Below are 16,829 nucleotides of genomic sequence, written 5' to 3'. Positions count from 1 at the left end.
CCCTACTGTTTATCAGTGGATGGCTGTGTTTCCCAAATATCAGATGTTTGTGTATCTTCACCATGTTTGACATGAGTTTTCAGTGTCTCGTCTATACAGTTACTTGTTTTAGATTTTTCTTTACACTGACCCTTCTCAGGGATGTTTGCATTTTGGCAGGAATGTGTGAATTTTTTTTCAACTTTTTATTTTTATTGGAGTATAGTTGATTAACAATATTGTGTTAGTTTCAGGTGTACAACAAAGTGATTCAGTTATACATATACATGTACCTATTCTTTTTCAAATTCTTTTCCCAATTAGGTTGTTACAGACTATTGAGCAGAGTTCCCTGTGCTATAGAGTAGGTCCTTGTTTGTTATCCATTTTAAATATAGCAGTGTGTACATATCAATCCCAAACTCCCTAACTATCTCTCCCCCCTCCCCTCCCCCCTGGTAACCTTAAGTTCGTTCTCTAAGTCTGTGAGTCTGATTCTGTTTTGTAAATAAGTTCATTTGCGTCATTTTTTTTAGAATTCTGCATATAAGCAATATATTATGATGTTTCTCTTTTGCCGTCTGACTTACTTCACTCAGTATGACAATCTCTGGGTCCATCCATGTTGCTGCAAATGGCATTATTCCATTCTTTTTAATGGCTGTATAATATTCCATTGTAGATATGTAACACATCTTCTTTATCCATTCATCTGTTGATGGACATTTAAGTTGTTTCCATGGTTGTCTATTGTAAATAGGGCTGCGATGAGTATTGGGGTGCAAGTATCCTTTCGGGCCATGTTTTTCTCCAGATTTATCCAGGAGTAGGATTGCAGAATCATATGGCAACTCTATTTTTAGTTTCTTAAGGAAACTCCATGCTATTCTCCATAGTGGCTGCACCAATTTACAGGAATGTGTGAATGTTTAAGATAAAAGCTCTTGCAGTCCCAATCAAAAAGTGAAGAGCAGTTTTGTGGAAGGGTTTTGAGCTTTCCTAATTCCCTGCCACCATGCAAGCTGGTCCTCTTGACTTGAAGCTAAATTTCTAAGATGGAAAGTCCCAGCAAGATTGAGACGTGTGGGACTTCCCTGGTGGTCCAGTGGTTAAGACTGCACGCTCCCAATGCAGGGGGCTTGGGTTTGATCCCTGGCTGGGGAACTAAGTTCCCGCATGCCGCAACTAAGAGCCTGCATACTGCAACTAAAGATTCCACATGCCGCAATAAAGATCCCCCATGCCACAACTAAGACCCAGCACAGCCAAATAAATAAATACATATTACAAAAAAAAAAGATTGAGACGCATGACACAGATTACTACACCTCTCTTGAGTCATCAAGACAGAGGTGGCTCCTTCATGCAATTTGTCTCTTCAGCTGAGGTTGGGAGTGGAGATGGTGAATGTTTGGTCCCACCTGTGGGGGTAGGGATGGGGGTGGGGAGTATGAATGAAGGAAGAAGAGGAAGAGGGCAAGAGACCACCCAAGTTTTCGTAACTTACTCTCTGACGTTTGAAAATACCCTATTTCATTATTTTCTAGGATTGATTTCTGCAACATCTATTCCAAGAAAAATATTAGAAAGAAATATGTAGTTTCTTTGCATCTGTTATCCCCTTTGTCAATATTAAACGACTTAGTCACTTCTCTGGGGAATTAAAGAGGTTGATTCATGGCTATGTGACCCTCTTGTCACTTCTGGTTCCTTTTTCCGTGTTCTATATCAAGACTCAGAGCCCTAGGAAAGGGCATTTTTGCACTCAGAGAAGAACCTGAGAAGAGCCTGTAAGTAAACTTTCAGAATAATCTTGATTTTGAAATTGCTTTTTTTTTTATAAGAAAAAATTAAGTATCAGTAACTTGGAATAAACAGTTGAGACCAGAGGAAACTTTAAACCTCTGCCTCTATCCCCGACAGTTTACCTCTGTACAGAAATACCAGAAAGTCTTTGTTAACCTTGGCCTGAGGGATCTGAATCCCTCATCTCAGGGAGGACTGCAGCTTGAGCATCTTCTTAACAGAACAGCTGTGTGGACTTGGGCCATCCCTGGCTTTTGAAGAATTGATCTGTTAGCCAAGCCTCGGGTCGGGGAGAGGAGCAGGGCTGGCTCGGAAAGGCTGCCAGGCCTCACAGACAGTGCCATGCCGGACTGAATTTTTCTGTAGACCCTCCTCTGTTTACCCAGTAGCTCTCATTAATCTTTCCTTTCTTGTGTGAAGGTTGCTTTCAGAGAGGAAGGCGTTCACTGGCTTTCCCAAGGCAAGAACGATGAAAACAAAATTATGAGGAATTCATCTCACCTCTTGGCACTGCTCGAGCTATTTTGGCAGGCTCAGAGAACACTGCGTTCCCGACCAATTTATAAGTTTGCAAGAGCTTTAAAAAAAGAAAGAAAGAAAAAGAGAAAAGGACAAGAAACGCTCCGTCCTCCTTTTGTCCCCCTTACCGGTGCTGGGCTTCTGCAAAATGCCAGCACCCAGAGTGGGCTCGGCCACTCTCCTTTGCCTTTATTTCCGAGACTGTGGGCTGGCAGGACCCAAGGGAGCTGTGGTCCCCAGAGGTGAAGTGACCTATCCAAGGTCACATGCAGGCCGGACCACAGGTCTCCTGTCTCCCTGCCCCGTGGTCTTTTTCTATCCCACTCTGCCCTTTCTCCAAATCCCCTTTAAAATGAGATTCCCATCAAGTCCTGAGGTCAATGAGAGGCTGATGTGTTAGACTAGGTTCCCACAGGGGATTAGCAGAGCGGGTCGGAGAAGCAGAGAAAGAGAACATCGGCAGTGGGGTTTATTTTCCCCCAGGCTGTCTGCAGACTGTATCTGGGCTTGTTGAGCATAAGCCACTGGCTTCTGCATGGGGAGCCGGGTCAGAAGGAGCAGGTCTCACTTACTGGAAATCTCAGGCTGTCAGACAAGGTGAGGGCTCCCCACTTGGGGAAGGAGGGAAGCAATAGGACCGCGCTGAGTTCCTTGTCCTCTGGGTCCTTCCCCAAAGAAGGCTGCATTGGTTTCTCCTGCACTTGCAAAAGCAATGATCCTGTGGGTTTCTGTTTGCCAGCGCCAGAGCGACACTGGTGACGTGCTTTTTCAATATCCCCCCAATCTTGAAGGCGCCCAGGCTGGGCCACTTTGGAGGCTCTAGTTATTATTGTCACAGCTGCTGACTGGGCCTTGTATCTGAAGCAAAGGATGCGTTCTTTGCACCTCGAGAGTTCATCTGCGCTCAAAGGAATCACAGGACAACACAGGAATGTTCATCGCCCTGACTCCCCAACAAAGTGGGCGAACAGGGCTCTGGGGCTGGGGCTGGGGGCTGGGAGCCTGTGTCCTCCGTGCCAGGGCTTTTGCTGCTGCCACTGACGTTGAATACCCCCCGGGGAAAACAATCAAATCCACTGCCTATGCACCTCACAGCCGGCGTTTTGCTGGCGTGCGCAGGTTGATGGAGAAGCCTGGCCGCTTCTGTTTCCCATGGCAGCAGCTCAGCTCTGCGTGAAAGCAGATAAGTGTGGGCTCAGGCTGGATACACAGACCGCACAGTTCTGCGTGGCTCCGCGCTTGGACCAGGAGCTTCTCATCACTGCCCCTGTTCCGTAACTCGTTCCCTCCCACCCAGCCACACAAAAACTCCTTTCATCCCGTGAAAGAGAGATGGGTCCTTGGTGATATTCTCCTGTGAACTGCAGCTGTGGTTTCCTGGCCCCGGGTTGTGGCGCAAACTGGAGTTTAGGGATAAAGGCAGAAAAGTGGTAATTATTCTTGGGATATTGCCATTGGTAAAAGCAAAAAAGCAGGTACACGGTCCTGGGGAGACACTGATGTTGAGATAAACATTACTGATAATGGAGGCACCGTAAAGAGAAACTGCAGGTTAAAGGGATCAGGTTAGCCTTTTAGCTGCTGCTGGAAGAAGCAGTGGAGAGAGAGGGAAGGGCTCAATCCAGGAGAGCAAGAGAAGGGAATAAAATAGAGCTAGAGATCTTTGGGGAAAAAATATTCCCAAGGCATAGAGAAAAACCTTTATGCATGAGACTGGAATCTGGCCTACAGCATGATTTTAAAAGGTACCAGGGAATAAAAAGAGGGTAAAGTAATTCAGATGACTGGAGAAGGAGAAGGGGAGGAGGAAGGCCGGGCAGAGAGAAGAGGAGGAAGTCACGTGAGGATTTCCCCAAACACCAAGGGTTGCAAACTGACAACCAGTAGCCAAAATCAGTGTCAGACTATTCAAAAATAATTTGAGCCAAACTTTTTTTTCTTTTTTTTTTTAATCAGGAGATGCTATCCAAAGAAAATTAGATTCCTGGCTTCTCTTAAAAAAAAAAAAATCAGAAAATCTGGTAACACTGGGTCTGTGTACAGCCTCGAAGAAAATCTGCTGGGCTGGACTCCTGCAACTTCAGCTGGGACATGGGCTCCCAGCCCCCCAGGACCCACTGCCCACACCCCTGCCCCCCAGGAAGTCTCTGTATCTCTTGATTTTCTTCACTCTTTTCGGTGCCTGTCTGACCCCTGCAGGCGTGTAAAGGCTCAGTGCTGCCCACACTGCCCTAATTTACCAGCAAAGGGAAAACCCCGACCCTAACCCCCAGCTCAGCAGAGAAGGTGGGGACCAACACTGAATGCTGCTCTCATCCCCTGACGCTGGGAGAGACGGTTCAGTTGAGAACGAATGCCTTGCAGCCTAGACCTCAGACCAGGATGGGCCTGACACCCGATGGAGATCTGTAGTCAGCTCTGGAGGGTTCAGTTAGGCTGTGCTGACAGAGGAGGTGGAGGACACCCCATGCAGATGACAACGCAAGGAGAGTTTATACCTACAGTGTTGAATGGCATTTCAGGATTCGCCCATAATTGGGATTCTGGGAATATATTTCAACCAAAATTAGAAGCAACTCTTTGAGGATCATGTTAAAGAGAGTCTGAGAAACTTGCCTATCCTGAACCCTCAGTGCCACGTAAACATGGGTTAGAATCCTGGCTCTTCTACTTACTCGCTGTGTGACTTTGGACAAGTTATTAAACCTCTCTGAGCCTCAGTTTCCTCATCTAAAATGTATCTATATAATCATACAGAGCTACTGTGAAAATTAGGAATAATGTATTTTGGATGCCATAACAGTGGCCAGACGCTTGGTAACAACTTGGTAACTATTATCTATTATTATTACTATTTTGCTTGTCCCCTTTTCTAATTATTTATTTTGTGATGCCTAAAGGCAAATTTGGTATGTGGGAAATTTTAACTCGGTTGCTTAGGAACTCTGGTAGGAATTTTAAAACAGGTTTCATGAAGAGTCAGAAATGAGATGTTGATGTGATGGGAAATGTGTCACATTGTGGTAGAAAACTGGGGTCTCCCTCCCACTGCTGCCTCTAGTCTAGGACAGCCTCGGCCAGCCCAGTCGCCTCCTTGGATTTTCGTTTCCTCATCTGCGGAAACCAGCCGGCCAGGTGTTGCTCATCTAGAGCTGTGCCGTTCAGGAGATAGAAACCAGCCACGTGTGACTATTTAAATTTAAATGAATTAAAACTAAATAAAGTTAAAAATTCAACTCCTCAGTTGCACCAGCCCTCCGTGCTCAATTGTCACATCAGGCTAGTGCTGACCATGTTAGACAGCACAGATACAGAACGTTTCCATCACCGCTGAAAGTGCTATCAGACAGTCCTGAATTCTAGAGATTGCTACACAGTGCCTGGTCGTCAGATGACCAGCATCAGTACCGCCTGGGACTTGTTAGGAAAGCAAACTCTCAGGTGCCAGTCTAGACCTTTGAAATCAAAATCTGCATTTTGACAAGACTCCCCCAGTGATAACATCCTCAAGTTTAAGAAGCTCTGACCTATCATATTTCTTCCAGCTCTAAAAGTAAAATTTAAGAATCTGGGTATCTGCCTGAAAAAGTCTTTGAGAAAGGAATAAATAACGAGCTTGTCCAAATCCTGATTCCCTGATTTTTCTAAAAGGAAAGAACTGGGGCCGTCTGGAGAAAGAAAGACCAGCAGAATGACTGCACCTCTGCAGGAGCGAGAGGATAGAAATCAACAGACATCTAAAGGCAACGTGTCAAACATTAGTGCTGGGAAGGCGGTGCAATCCAGCTCCTGCCTCTGAGCCTCTCATCGTTGGGACATTGAAGCCTTGCCTAAAGAGCCTCAGAGGAGGGACGTTCTCAATTTGCTGTGGCAGCAAAGAAACAAGAAGAAACGGGTTGCATTTCCTAGGCCCCTTATCTCCAGGCCATCTTAACGTGCTTGCCAAAGCTTCCCTCCTTAAACCTCACCAGGAAGGAGCTCAGGCAGGTCTTTTATTCAAGTAGGGAAAATGAGGAACAGAGATTGGTGAAGAAATCAAGGCCACATTCAACAGTGAGAGGAAGGGCAGACTGGAACACCAGCCCTGAGCTTGTGGTCCAAACGCGCCTCTGTGGCTTGAGCTATAAAATAGGAGAGAAGGCATTTGGTCCTCTTGCTGCAGAAAGTTTTGATGTCTTTTGGTGACATGCTGTTTTCAGCACAGAAACAAAGGGGAATAATATTAGATCTGTTGCTTGTTAAGAAAACATGTGCCTCTTACAAGACAAAACTGCAGTAATATATCTTATTTAATTGTTATTAGATTTTATTGCCGAAGGCTAAAATTTTATTGTATCCATAAATCTGTTTCTCACTTGCAGAGAAATCTCTTTCTAAAGAACACACTGTACAAGGATGAAGGCAAGAGGAGGGAAAAATGAATCTAAAATCTGCATTATTAATTTTTTAGACAGCAAGCAACATGGTACCTCATAAAGGATATTAGAAAAAAATGAAACAGCTGGGATTTTTGATTTGCTGTAGAGAAAAATCTGCTGATTTGAGAAACATTCTTACAGGGTAAACTATTTTGATGCAAAAAGATGAGCAGATAGAAATGGATTTGTGATATACAAATCAGCTCTTAAACAGTCACTGACAGAAAGTGTGATGTGTTTCCAGCAGATACAGTAAGCTGAGCATCCTGTCACATAACCCAGAGCCGTGGAATGTGGGCGTGGCTCAGGGGACAGGGAGACCTGGTCTGAATTCTGCTGTGCCACCTACTCTCCGTGTGATCGCTGACACATTTCAGCAAGCACTCTAAGCCTCGGCGTCCACTGTGTGAAAAGCAACCTCCAGAGGCTTTAGGGAGGATGCAGAGAGATGCTATATATAAAGTGCTCCTAGGACATAATAGACAATTATGATCTATTAGTGTACCAATTACTCAGATAATGGTTTGGGGCCAAATCCAAAGCCATACTGAAGAAAGCAAATGGGGACACACCTAGGAGGAGAGGCAGCACCTCCCAATTTGCTGTGGTGCTGGGCGTCCTGCCCACTGTCCCCCTGCTCACGGCTGACTGATCAAGTCCTCCGACCCAGGCAATGAAGCAGGGCTGACTCGCACTGGCAAGGCTGGGGACAGTTCAGGAGCACAGGGGCTATCAGTGATTTCTGGGGCTCACAGAGGCATAGGAGTGGATTTGGTGCGCAGGAGTACTGCCAACCTCCAAATCAACCTCCAGTTCTGAAAGGCAGCAAGCTTGCAGGAAAAAAGAACTCTGTTCTTTTGCTGGTCCCCACTCTAATGTCCATTTCTTCCAATTTCCTTTCCTCCGGATGGAGTAAGACCGCCTTCTTAGGGAGGATCTCGAATCTTCTGTAAGGCCAGTCCCACATGGTAATGACCCTTCTTCAACACAATGTCTCCCTGTATCTCTTCTCTGCACTGAACTTTACCATTCAGATTATGTGCAGGAGCTGCAAGCCCTCTATATTATTGCTGAAGATACTTCCACAGGTTTGTTCCTAACCTGCCTATTTCCCCATCTCATTTCTGTCCTACATTGACCCCATTCCGCCCGAACCCAAAAAGAGAACCATTTCTTCCCTTCAGGTTGCTCAGTTCACGCCCTCCCGCCAGTGACTGGATACCTTTCTCACATTACCAGTGTAATTCACTGGCTCAAACAGTATTAAGCTACTCCATAAATCCAGCCCCAAAATATTTGACGTGAGAAGGGATTTATTTGAGAATGTTTAAAAACTGATCAATGCCTTCGTTAAAATTCCATACATAGGGCATAATGCTCATTAGATATTTTCATGTCAATTAAGATAGCTCAAATTTATTTTGTGTCATCCCAAATGAACCCAAGGCTCTCTGAGTGCATCACACACCTAAATCTGCATGACTGACAGGGCAGTAGCAGCCCCATAGCACCTTCACTTTTGTTATGCCAGATCTGGGAAAAAAGAAAAGATGATTAACTCGGTGACAAAATATTCTCATTTTCCTTGTAAGATTCTCAGGAGAGAACTGCACTCAGAGGGTAGGAGCAAGGGAGGGAAGGCAGAATGGTTACAGAGCTGAATACAATGGCCTCAGTCCAATGCCACGTTTAAGTTTGGATGCCTTTGGTTTGCTTTCTTGTCTGTAAACTTAGAGCACAAGAAAATAGATGACTGTCAGAAAGTGATCTTATATAATGCAGTTTGTTGAAATTTCAGCCTGTCCATCAACCTAAGGTTTGTTTCAATTAATAAGACCCATGGCACAGGATTGCTGCTTTTATCAGTTAACAATCGCTGTGCAAAAAAGCAGCACAGATTTCAGGGGCTCAAAGTAAATAAGTATTTCTTATTGCTCAAGTATCTGTGATCAGCTGGTGGCTGGGGCCTGGCTGGCCTAGGATGCCCCATTTCACGTATCTGGCAGTTGACTGGCTATTGGCTGAGTTGATGGAATAGACTGGTCATGTTCCTCTTGTCATTCAGCAGCCCAACCTCGTATGACATGATGAATGACCCCACCCCCCGAGCCCCTACCAAAGATGTCCATGTCCTAATGCCCAGAACCTATGACTATGTTACCTTTCATGGTAAAAGGAACTCTACATATGTGCTTGAGTTAAGGACCTTGAGATGGAGAGATTATCCTGGATTACTTGGGTGGCCCCAGTATAGTCACAGGGGTCCTTTGAAGAGGTAGGCAGGAAGATCAGAGTCATGAGAGAAGATATAAGGATGGAAGCAGAGGTCAGAAAGAAAAGAAGATGCAACATTGCTCTCTTTGAGATGGAGGAGAGTCCACAAGCCAAGGAATATAGGTGGCCTTTAGAAGCTGGAAAAGGCAAGCAAATGGATTTTCCCCTAGAACCTCCAGCCCTCTGCAGCCCTCTGGACCAGTTTTAGACTTCTGACCTCTAGAACTGTGAGAGAATAAATATGTTTTTCTATAAGCCACTAAGTCTGTGGAAATTTGCTACAGCAGCAATAGAAGCTAATACACCTGGACTTGTCAACAAGTTAGTAGTAGGGTTCCAAGAGAGGCAGGAGGGAATCATAGACTCAGGATAGGCATACTATTACTTCTGCCACATTCCATTGGCCGATGATGTCACAAGGCCATCCCAAATTCAAGGACTGGAGAAATAAACCCCACCATGTGATTCTATTTCTCTCACTTCTTGGTGGGAGAAGCTGTAATGTCACTTTGCAAGGAGGTGTAGAAACTGAGCAGGACCCTGCGGGGCCTCCCCAGGGACAGACCCCGTGTCCCCCACCTCTTGTTTGTAGAAAAGCTTTAGCCTCGTAGGCCTCCCCCCAAGTCCAAAGAGCAAATTTAATGAGAAAAGTGAGAAAATGCAGAAACAAAGGAAAAGAGTCAAGTAAGACAAAATAATAAGAGTTTAGCCATAACACAAAGTCAAGGACTTTTAGTGCCTCCTCAAGGCTGTAGATAATAACCTGAACCATATCCTTGAGGTGTTTTGCAGACATTAAAACCCCCCACCAGGTGGAAGAAGTTAACTGCATGTGACAATAAGCATGTAGACCCCAGAGGGGTTGGAACCAGAGGTTGATGATGTTAATTCCCGAAACATCACACTGTTACCTCACCACCCACAATCAGAAGGATGTACCAAGCTGATCAGGCACCTGCAACCCTCTCCCTCACCTTGCCTTTAACAACCCTTCCCCGAAAGCCACTGCGGAGTTCAGGTCTCTTTTTTTTAAACCGTGTTTTTTTAATTGAAGTATAGTTAATTTACAGTGTTGTGTTAGCTTCAGGTGTACAGCAAAGTGACTCAGATATGCATAAACATTTGTATATATACTCTTTTTCAGATTCTTTTCCATTATAGGTTATTACAAGACACTGAATATAGTTCCCTGTGCTGTAGAGTAGGTCCTTGTTGTTTACCTATTTTATACATAGCAGTTAATCCCAAAGTTTTAATTTAGCTCCCCCGCACCTCCCCATCTCGTTATCCCCTCTGGTAACCATAAGTTTGTTTTCTATGTTTGTGAATCTACTTCTGTTTTGTAAATAAACTCATTTATATTGAGTTCGGGTCTTTTGAACACAAGCTGCCCGTTCTCCTTGCTTGGCCACACTGGGCACCACCTTGCAATAAACTCTGCACTTCCCTTCAGCACAATCCAGTGTCAGTGGATTGGCGGTGAGCGGGCCCAAGTTTGGTTTAGTAATAGTGTAGAGACTGAGAAGGGTAAAAAATTACGGCCATTTTTTGCAATCAATCTATCATCGTGCCCTTTACAAAGTGACAGAGGACATTTACACATAACATCTGACCCTGTTTCTCTTTCATTTCCAGGGACACAGGGAGCATGGGTGTCTGGGCCTCAGGCACCAATATCTTCCTCAGTCTTTGGAGGATGTATGTGTCTCCAAGGAGCCTTGGATGGATGGACTTCACCCAACATTTGGGCACTTGCTGTTTTGTTGCTTTCATTTCCGTGGGCCTCCTCTCTGGGGCCTTCTCCTGGCTTCTGTCCTCATTCGTAGTCTTCACCACCTCCTGGATGGTCGCGTGTGCTCTGCTGTGCTGCTCCAAGCACGCACGGTGTTTCATTCTGCCCTTCTTCCTCTCGTGTGGCCTGCGTGAAGGCAGGAACGCTTTGATCACCGCTGGCACAGGGATAGTAATCTTGGACACGTGGAAAATATTTTTCACAACTTTAAAGGTCTCCTGGACAGTATGACTTGCAACCTAAGGGCAAAGAGCTTTTCCATCCATTTTCCACTTTTGAAAAAATATATTGAAGCAATTCAGTGGATATACGGCCTTGCCACTCACCTAAGTCTATTTGATGACCTTGTTTCTTGGAACCAAACCCTGGAGGTCTCTCTTTTTAGTCCCAGCCAAGCCCTGGAGGCACAGCTCAGTGACACTACAGACAGAGCCCTGCATGTCTTGTACCAGGTAGTGAGGGCGACAGAGGTGTTGTCTTCCCTGGGGCGGCAGCTATTTGCCCTCACAGGGCTTCTGCTGGTGCTACTTGGCACTGGCCTCTTCATGAGGCGATTTTTGGGCTCCTGTGGTTGGAAGTTTGAGAACATCTACATCACCAGACAATTTGTTCAGTTTGACGAGAGGGGGAGGCATGCACAGAGGCTCTGCGTCCTCCCGCTGAATAAGCAGGAAAGGAAGAAGTATGTCATCATCCCATCTTTCTGGCTGACTCCTAAAGACAGGAAAAACCTGGGGCTGTTTTTCCTCCCGGTGCTTACCCATCTCTACATCTGGGTGTTGTTTGCAGCCATAGATTATCTGCTGTATTGGCTCATCTTCTCCGTCAGCAAACATTTCCAAAGCTTGCCAGGGCTTGAGGTTCACTTGAAGTTGCACAGAGAGGTAGGTGCTCGCAGGCCCGTCTCACTGTGTATCCCAGCTGTTTGCTGTGTGTTTGCAAAAGATCGTGAACTTCCCAAGGCAGGGCAGTGTCTTATTCCCCTCTGGATCCTCAGTGCCTGGCACAGAGCCTGGCATGTAGGAAGAACACCCAAAATGTTGGTTAGATTGAGTTGAAACCCCAATGTTAGAGTATGAGAACACTCTGAACATTTTTGATCACTGTATTAGTTTCCTGTGGCAGCCGTACCGCAACAGAGGAGACCATGATCTTTGTTCACCCCATCTTTTCTCTTTTCCATTTTTCCCTGTGGAAATTTATGATTATGTAGACATTTCAGAGGATCTGGATACTGTCAGATACTTGTCTTATTTGTTTTTAAACGTAGCGTTCTGCGCTAGGTGGAACGTGCACATGTGTGTCTAGTGTGTGCCTCTGTGTGCATGTGCACACGTAGTGTGTGTAGTTGTATGTGTGTACATGTGCACGTGTGTGTGTGTGTGTGTGTGTGTGTGTATGTCATGCATGCTGGGTGTTGTGCACTAGCCTGGGCTGGTGAACATGCCATCTACTGTTTCCATATGTCTGATTTTCCCTCCTCTTTATCGAGCCACAATTGATTGTGCCTCTGCTGGGGCAATCTCAGAGGGGAAGGGCAGAAGGGGACCTGGAAACCCTCCTTTGAAAGCCCATTTGCTCCTGCTGCATCCACACTCTCCCTCCCCTTTTCTCCTGGCTCCGCAGGTACTGTCTGGCCCCTGCCCCGCCTAATCCTGGGCTGCTTCTCAGAGTTGATTACTCTGAGCCCTCTGCTTCCTCTGAAGTCTTCAGTTAATTACAAGAACCCCCCGTTGCTCTACATATCTGGAGGAGGGTGGATAATGGAAACAGTGTTTCAAATGAAAGCCAAACAAGATTTTCAGCCAGGCTTGATCCGGGGCAGCGGCTGGTAAAAGGGCTTCTCTCCTCCTCTCCCCCATAGTGCATCCCCCTCCTGTAGTCCCTTTTTTGATCTTCCCCTCTCAGTTCTTCCTCTCCTTCTTTATCTTTTTGCTCCTCTCTCATCTATTTCTCTCTGAGCCAAAACCCATGCCTGTTTTGTGAATTCTCACTGTTTTAGATAGACGAGTGGAGAAAAGCAAGTCTGCCTTCCAAAAAAGGCCCAGAAGCTTTCCAATGACAATGTCCTGGCAAATACATTTTGGGGTGTTGCTGGGTCCTGGGGATGCAAAGTTGTCTAGACCGTGATGGCTGCCATCGAGGGGCTCACGTCCTGGCGGGGGAGGCCACCACGTACGCTCACAATGACAGCAGGGTGGTGGGCGCAGAACAGATGCGAGCACGAGACTGCTGTGGGAGCTCGTCTCAAACTCTCTCCTGCCGAGCCTGGGAGGCTGTGCCACCAGCAGCCGGCTTCCATGTAACTGGCAGTGCCCTGCCCTTATCCCACGATGCCCTTGGAGGTTCCTGGTCTCTCCATTGCAGCAGATTTGCAAAGGAGAAGTCAAGCAAGAAAAGAAACATTGGCTCAAGGTTTCTCCCACTTTTATACAATTTTAAAGAAAGAAGAAAAGTGGGAAACGACGTGAATAGACCTGGCTGGATGGGTGGACACTGTAAGTAAAAATAGCTACAGTCGCTACTTATTGAGCACCTACTATGTGCCCAGCACTGGTCTGCATTAACTTTTCAGGACTGTCTGATACCAGAGTGAATCTTCCATCCATTACTCCATACCATCTTGGCAAATTGTTTACTTGAGAGAGGCAAACACATTTTAAAACATTGGGGTACCATTTAGTACATTGCTCGGTATTTTGAGTGTTTGTTACCCTCCACCAAGCCCGTACAAAAGTGTTGACAACCTGTCTGAAGCCCTGACTCCCAGCTGCAAAATCCCCAGTTAGATTCCTAGACTAAATAACTTCTTCCCAGACCGGACACCCGCTGCTTTCTTATTGCAGGATTTCTCATCACTGACTCAATCGATGTGTTTGTTTCTTCAACAGTATTGAAAAGAATGCATGCCTCTGCTCTGGGGACTGAAATCTCTCTATTTAATCGTAGGTGAACTGCCTTTTTAATAAGAGAAAAGGAGAGGCAACACAAATGCTTTCTATTGCTTAGCCACAGTGCTGGGGAAATTGCAGATCTGACTTGACATCTGTGTAGAAGTCCCAGGTTTTGGGGTTTCCAGATTTTTCACAGGTATTGGGGTAAATCGAAGGTGCGCGGTGTTCTCTGGGTGTGATTGAGTTCTTTTCAGAAGTCATTTTCCTCCTCTGGGCCCCAGGGCTCTAGGGTGTTGGGGTGATAATAACTTACTAAGTACTCCAGTCTGTAACGTTAATGCTCCATCCCCAAGGTGCTTAATTTACACTGGGAGTAGTTTATTCATGGGCAGGATCTGGTCCATTAATTCCTGTTTTACCAAATGGGAAAACAAATCCACCAAGAGAGTATATGGCTTTCTCAGGTCAGGGAAAAGTAAGAGCTGAATCAGCACACACTTCTCTTGCTGGTGGCTTGGCTGGGTGGCTCAATGTCATCTGCCCTCTGAGTCAGTTTGTTGAGAGCAACTGGCTTATTCTCTTGCCTTCAAGCAGGAAGGAATGCGCCCCTCCTATCATCTAAGAGAGATGCGAAAATGTCCTATTTTGAGACCTCTATAAATAGGATTTTAGAGCCACTTTCAGTAAATATACTCGTCTTTGTATTCTTGCATCTAGAATAATTCCACCCCCCCACCCCCGCCACCTCAAGCTCTAGAAGGATGACTTAGAACATAATTTAATGCCTCCACATCTTTATGACCTTGTGGTCTGCTGACAAGGTGTTTGTTGAGATGGAGAGGCTATGACTGGGTCTTGAGGGGCTCTGCTACAAAAAAAACTTCTCCCCCAGTTAAGCGAAAACCACCTTTCATTAGTCCCACATGCTCTGAAGTGTAGAAATAGGTGTTCCATAAAAATGGGTTATGCGGTCAAAATTAATAGGAGAATCGTTGGCTGAAGTTAAGCGAATTTCTCTGCTTTCTTCTCAGCACCTTCAACAGTCTCATGGCCATCGTGACTCTCTAAAGAAAGGACAGAGCAAACAAACTTATCTGATATCCTTCTCTCAAGGAAATCTATATTTCCACAGTCCCACTTTGGAAAACTCTGCAGTGGCTACAACTAAAATTCATCCCTTCTCCTTTATTCCAATCATAGCACATAAAAGGAGCAGGAATAGCCCCTTCAGCCAAAGCTCCCTGCATATTTTAAGATAAATGTTACGTGCTACGGGGCAGTATTGAGAAAGACAAGGACAGAGTATGAAAATGGCATGGATCTTGATGATTTTATTCTTTCATTTTAGAAACAAGAAGCTCAAGACATCATCCATGATTCTTCATTTAATATATCTCTGTTTGAACCCAGTTGCCTCCCTAAACCAAAGCTACTTCTGTCTAAGACCTGGATTCCTCTCAGTTTTATTCTTGTGATACTAGTGATGCTAGGACTGTTGTCCTCCATCCTGATGCAACTTAAAATCCTGGTGTCAGCATCCTTCTACCCAAGTGTGCAGAGGGAGCGCATCCGATACCTACATGCAAAGCTACTGAAGAAACGATCAAAGCAGCCAGTGGGAGAAGTAAAAAGGAAACTGAGTCTGTACTTCACAAAGGTAAAGCCAAAATAGGGTTATAACCTGTAATTAGGGAAATTTTGATTTTGAAGGGCAAATGGAATTTCAAAGCACTCTTCAACTTTACATTAGGGCTTATATCCCCAGCAACAGATAGGACACTGTTTTGGGGCGGGTGGGGGGCGGGTGGGATGGGTGGGCAGTGACGGGGAACGGATGTACATGGCTAAGTCCAGAAGACTCTACAGCAATGACGGTCCAGAGGATTCTACAAGATAGCCTTCAAAACACTGATTTCAATTGAGTACGTTCGGTCATATTGTAGAAAAGCTACTGGGAAGGCCCTAATGGCTGTTAAAGAACAATACCCAGTCAGAGTTACTTTACCGGGATAGATAAATAACAGAAGGGAAGTATCTACTACAGCTTGGTAAACTCCAAAGAATTTGCTCATCCTCCAGCATTAAAAAATATATATGATGAGATATATATATATATGATATGTATATATTTATACATATATATGATAACATAATGACTTCCATACACATATAAAATGAACACTTGTCAAAGATTTTATTCAACGTATTAAAGACGGAACAGTAAGAAACTCCAACCAATTCAAAGAACCGTTTAAATCACACATGTATACAGGCCATCGTGAATACCAAAATGAATTTGCTTAATAGATACAAAACCAGCTTCTTCCACAAGGGAGGATGGGAGGATCAATTGTACTCTGCAGGGTGAAATTCATTTGCATGTTCATAGACAAGAATCATTTGCATTGTTGCCATCAGCTATCTACAACTTACAGAACTGGAAAATACTTCATAGACAATGAGAGACCAAAATAATCCCTAAGGATAAGCTTTTCTGGCCGTTTCAAAGTCTTGTGAAAAGTTTGTGTCAGTGGCATTTGAAATGACTCTAATGCTCATTCATCCAGCTTCGTGTCTTTTCAGATTCATTTCTGGCTTCCAGTCCTGAAAATGATTGGGAGGAAACAAATGGACATGGCCAGTGAAGAGAGCCCGTGAGAGGCCCCATGCAGCTCCTCAGCCACGCTGCTCCAGCAATTCTCCTTAAGTCTCCTGATGGTGACCCTTACTCATGCCCAGCAACAGAGAACTGCACTGCACGGTCCTTCAGCGGTTTGAGTTTGCAGCGCCAAGCTACTTTTTTCCATAAGGGCCAAAGGGCTACCAGATAAATTGTTGTGTTGTCTGTCTCACAAACAGGGCACATGATCTGGACTGTATCTCAGTGTAACACGACTAGAAGCAGGTCCTTCAAGGAGAGTCTCAGCATAGAGTAATATTCAAAGAAAAAAACTGGAAAAAATCAAAATCTCTACTGCAGGCTCACAAACAAATATCAAGGAGAACATACATGTGTGATGCCAGCAGAATATCTTTAAATGCTTCTGTCCCTTCTCTGCCCTTCTTAATGTCCTTCATAGCTATTTCCTACCCACAACTGTCTGGCCTCCCCCTGCCCCTTTATTCAAGAACTCTTTCCAAAACCCA

The 16,829-nt window shown here is 45.1% G+C and overlaps 1 protein-coding gene across 1 annotated transcript; it reads left to right on the top strand.

Annotated features, from left to right (window-relative positions):
• The first annotated feature begins 10,644 nt into the window (after positions 1-10,644).
• Positions 10,645-16,379, top strand: LOC132366909 (dendritic cell-specific transmembrane protein-like). The gene is given in 4 exon segments (XM_059924364.1): positions 10,645-10,960; positions 10,963-11,672; positions 15,031-15,339; positions 16,266-16,379. Coding segments are annotated over 4 exon segments (1,410 nt in total). The 3' UTR covers positions 16,341-16,379.
• The last annotated feature ends 450 nt before the right edge of the window (positions 16,380-16,829 follow it).

The sequence above is a fragment of the Balaenoptera ricei genome, chromosome 6, assembly GCF_028023285.1.
Source record: "Balaenoptera ricei isolate mBalRic1 chromosome 6, mBalRic1.hap2, whole genome shotgun sequence".
Taxonomy (NCBI): Eukaryota; Metazoa; Chordata; class Mammalia; order Artiodactyla; family Balaenopteridae; genus Balaenoptera; species Balaenoptera ricei.
The sequence above is the reverse complement of the archived record's forward strand: the minus strand, read 5'-3'. Positions and strand labels throughout refer to the sequence as shown.